Genomic DNA, 4,875 nt, shown 5'->3' on the forward strand with positions numbered 1-4,875 from the left:
GAAATTTGGTCAAATTTGAAGCTTTCCTTATTGGGTCGAATTGCAGCTATAAAGATGAATGTTTTGCCTAGAATGTTGTTTTTGTTTCAAACATTGCAGATTGTGGACAAAATGGATTGTTTCAAGAAGTGGCAGAAAGATATTTCTAGATTTGTCTGGCAGGGCAAGAAGCCCAGAATTAAATTTAAGATATTAACTGATGCAAAGGAAAGAGGCGGATTTGCCCTGCCAGACTTTAAACTTTACTATGAATCAGCAGCATTCTGCTGGCTGAAAGACTGGCTGCTTCTTGAGAACACAGACATTTTGGACTTAGAAGGTTTTAACAATGTTTTTGGTTGGCATGCATATTTGTGGTAAGACAAGGTTAAAGCACATAAAGCATTTAAAAACCATATTGTCAGGAAAGCATTGTTTAATGTCTGGATAAGATATAAAGACTTACTTGAAAATAAAACCCCAAGGTGGTTATCACCAATGGAAGTGAAGGCTCAGAAAAAGCTCAATATGGAGGCCAAATGGCCGAAATATTGGGAAATTTTGGAACAAGAGGGAGATAGACTAAAACTGCAGAGCTTTGAGAAACTAAAAAATAAAGTGCGAGATTGGCTTCATTATTATCAGATAATGGAGGCATATAATTTGGACAAGAAAATTGGCTTCCAGGTGGAAAAATCAAAATTAGAAACAGAACTGTTAGAACCCAAAACTAAGATTTTGTCAAAGATGTATAACTTGCTGTTGAAATGGAATACTCAGGATGAAACGGTGAAATCTGCTATGATTAAATGGCATTCACGGCATGCAATGCCTTAAGAGAGAATATTATGAAAATGATATATAGGTGGTACATGACCCCAGTCAAGCTTGCAAAAATATATCATTTGCCCGATAATAAATGTTGGAAATGCAAAGAAACTGAAGGTACATTCTTTCACCTTTGGTGGACGTGCCCAAGAATTAAGGCTTTCTGGGAGATGATCTATAATGAAATGAAAAAGGTATTTAAATATACCTTCCTGAAGAAACCAGAGGCCTTTCTTCTGGGCATTGTCGGCCAATTGGTGCCAAAGAAAGACAGAACTTTTTTTATGTACGCTACAACAGCAGCAAGAATACTGATTGCAAAGAATTAGAAGACACAAGATCTACCCACTTTGGAAGAATGGTAGATGAAGGTGATGGACTATATGGGATTGGCAGAAATGACCGGCAGAATCCGAGACCAGGGAGAAGAGTCGGTGGAAGAAGATTGGAAGAAATTTAAAGATTATCTACAGAAATACTATAAAATCAATGAATGTTAGAATGATGTTGGATTGAAATTAAGTGGTTTCCAGATGTAATGCTTTAAGAGAATATGGGGAAAAAAAGGATTATAAATAGGTAATAATATAATGGTAAGGATTTGCTGAAGTAATAATTTGTGGTGGAATACAAAAAAGGGAGGTATGAGGAGGTCCGGGAAACAAGTTAAAGGAAAATAAGCAATTGAAAATTTATGTGTTTTTAAATTTTCTTTATTCTGTATTTTTGTTATTTATCTGTTTTTTCTCTTTTTTATTTTATTGTAATATCTTAAAAAATCCTAATAAATATCTTATATATAAAAAAAGGAAATACAACAACTTGGTTGTTGAACGCCTTGCGACTCGAATGTTTTGGCTCCTGAACGCTGCAAACCTGGAAATGAGTGTTCTGGTTTGCAAATGTTCTTTGGAACCCAAACATCTGACGGGGTTTCCGTGGCTTCCTATTGAGTGCAAGAAGCTCCTGCAGCCAATCAGAGGCCGTGCCTTGGTTTTTAACGTTTTTGGAAGTTGAACGGGCTTCCGGAACGGATTCTGTTCAAGAACCAAGGTACGGCTGTACATTTTGGCAAGGGTGGGTAAGAAATTCACGTTTTAGTTAGTTAGAAATCAAAAGGTGTAGTCAGAAAAGCCATCAACTGATTTTATTCCATCAACCAAAAGTAACCACACTTCCCTCCAGAGGCAAATGCAAATTCGGGACCAGAGGAAAGAGCCACTATTCCTAAGGAATAAATTCTCAAGGCTGTTATTCATCCAATTAATTTTTGCAGCTAGGTCTGGTGCAGATCACTTTCCATGGAGTTCCCTGTCAGTGCTGTGGTCTTCCTCTTCTTCTCCTACCATCTCTGTGATGCAGAAGACCGAAAACATAATGCAGTCCTCACTGTGTCCAATGGAGGGAATGATGGTATATGGGGAAAACCTGAATTCTGTCCCACGGGATATGCAAATGGATTCCAAATGAAGGTAAATGCCTATCTATAGTCTCAATTTTGACACCCTGATGCTAGGGCGTGGTCACAATATTATACAGACGTATGAAAAGCACAAACAAACAAACACCTTTATTTAGAAAGAAGGGCAGGGAAAGCAGCAGACAGATGGGAGACGGATGTGATGTTACTGGTTTCCTGTTCCTTTGCTTTCCAGTTGCTCTCTGCTTTCACAGAGAGCGGATGTATGCTTTTCTGTCTGCGTAACTAGAAATCAAACTCCTTGGAATGTAGCTCATATTTCTCGTCCTTCCCTGCTGCTGGATACTCTGCATAATGAGGGAACGTGCCTGGAGCCTTATCAGAGGCTCAGGTCGGTATTCATCGTTGGAGGCGATTCCAGAGGACTCGACCGGAGGATGAGCTTTTCCAGCTCGGTCGTAGCGGAGGCTCCGACACCTCTGAGGACAGCTTTTCATTAAATTTGCATATGCTTTGTGTAGTATGCAATTATTGTCCCCTTTTGAGGGTGGAGTAGAGTGCCCCAAAATAAATCAGTAACCACAAATATAATAAAAAGTCTCACAGACAGAATACAAACAGGTAAAGCTTTTCCCCATCATTGTATTTCATAGAAATTTGCACTGAAAAAATGTTGTTTTGCTCACACATAAATGTTGCCAGTACTGCAGATGCAGATTGAAGCACCAGTCTTTCCCCCCCTCTGTTCTCCACCAGTTTCGCAGAGATGTAAACGAAGCCTATAGAAAAGATTTCACTCTGAAGGGCATCCGTCTCCACTGCACTGACGGGAAAACAGTAGAGTCTAAAAGTGGAAAGTGGGTAGCTTTTTGAATTTCTCTTCCTTTATTAACTTGTTGCTTGGAAGTTTGGGGTAGGAGCGGGAGGGGTAGATTGAAATATTTCATGCTAGATTAAAGGCAAATGGTAATCTGGACACACTCTGAGTTTAACAGCCCCAAAATATACCTGCTTGCACAAAGTCCTGTGAAACTTACTTCTAGGGATGGAGGCAGAATTCAAATTGGTTCACATTTGAAGGCGAATCTGTTCTATACATCCTTTCTGAAATAAAGCTTTTTGCTCTAATTTGGAATTATATCTCTGGAGAGACTTTAAAAATAAAAATACATTGACAAAGTTGTGGTATATAAATTCCTGTTTAGACATTGCCATCCTTGTCCTTTTCTTTACAGGCTCGGGGAATGGGTTGCGGTTCAGAAATGCCCCCAAGGCAACATGGTGTCCTTTTCTTTGACTATTGAATTACCACATCCGCTAATTCCTCATGCAGTCAGTAACCTTGAGGTCCTCTGCAGTGGTGGGGCTAAAGTGAAGAAAGATATCTTTGAACGGATGGAAGCGGGCAAAATGAGCAAGCGCTGCCCTAGGGGCTTCATATGTGGCATCCAAACAAGGGTGGCGAATGAGAATCAAATGCTTGGCAAAGTAGAACTTCGTGACGTGAAGATGTTCTGTTGTGACTGATCCGCCACCCTGTTGCACAACCCTCTTCCACTGGCAGTAGAGGATGGCAGGGTGGACTGGTGGTGCTTACCTGGCCTCCTGACAGCTGAACTGCTGCTGCTTGCTGGAAGGGAGAGGGGCAAGTCATTGGGGAGCTTGGTGTGGTGCAAACACACTGGCAGAGCCAATCCAGTACTCCTGCTGGTGTGTTTGCACTGTGCCGACTGCTTCTCTTTCTGTCCTTCCTTGTAAGCAGCAGTGACTCGTCTGTTGGAGGGGTCACCGATTCCCCACCCCCTGAATGAGATAAAGGGATTGTATTTAGACAGAATATAGCATGATTTTGGAAATCTCTGGGGTCTCTTTCAACTTTCAAGTATATTTAGGCTGGTTAAAAAAAAAAATCAAGCTTGCTTATAATGTAGTAGTCATGCACCAGATCATAAAAACCAGCTAAGTGATTCTCTTGTTTCAATTAAGTCTTAAAATATTACACACGCTAACCCTCATTTTATGTTTGGGGGAAATGTTTGGTTCATTCTCTGTATCATTTGAAATACATTTCGTTATAGTTCACTCTTTTGCTGTTACAGTAAAACTCATTGAAAATATTAATAAAAAAGACATTCACCAGACAAATATATTGAACGCCGGAATGACGTTCATTTATGAATCACCAGAATACTAAATTTTCTGACAGCATAGACTATATATGTTATTTTCTCTTACTGAATTCCTTTTGATTATTTCTCTCATACACAAGTACAGGAGAGACATCTTTCTATAATATCATTGACTGTTCTGTTCTTTCACCAATAAAAATGAAATGAAATGAAGAGTAAGTGTGTCCCTTCTTATCAGCTGTGAGAGGAGCAGGAAGAGGAGATACAGGCAGCACGTGTGTCAGAGTGTGTGCGAGCAAACTAGGGGTGACAAGGTGAGACATTCACCTCTTGTGGTCGTGGCAGACAGAAGTGGGTTAGGTTCTTCAATCGTTATTACCAAATCATACACAAAGGCTTTCGCTTTATATTCATTCTGACCAACTGTCACCCCTTTTATTGATTCATTTTGTCTAATCACTTTTAGAAAAACCTCTAGGACCATTATAAATAACAGTGGTGAAAGTGGACATCCCTGTC

General features: G+C 39.9%; 1 protein-coding gene across 1 annotated transcript; it reads left to right on the top strand.

Annotated features, from left to right (window-relative positions):
* The first annotated feature begins 2,079 nt into the window (after positions 1-2,079).
* On the top strand, positions 2,080-4,485 carry LOC310760568 (vitelline membrane outer layer protein 1-like). Its single transcript, XM_083609332.1, has 3 exons — positions 2,080-2,279; positions 2,984-3,084; positions 3,463-4,485. The coding sequence occupies exons 1-3, from the start codon at positions 2,109-2,111 to the stop codon at positions 3,752-3,754; spliced, it is 564 nt and encodes a 187-aa protein (XP_083465458.1). The 5' UTR covers positions 2,080-2,108; the 3' UTR covers positions 3,755-4,485.
* Positions 4,486-4,875: the final 390 nt, after the last annotated feature.

This window comes from Podarcis filfolensis (assembly GCF_964270895.1).
Source record: "Podarcis filfolensis genome assembly, chromosome: 4".
NCBI lineage: Eukaryota > Metazoa > Chordata > Lepidosauria > Squamata > Lacertidae > Podarcis > Podarcis filfolensis.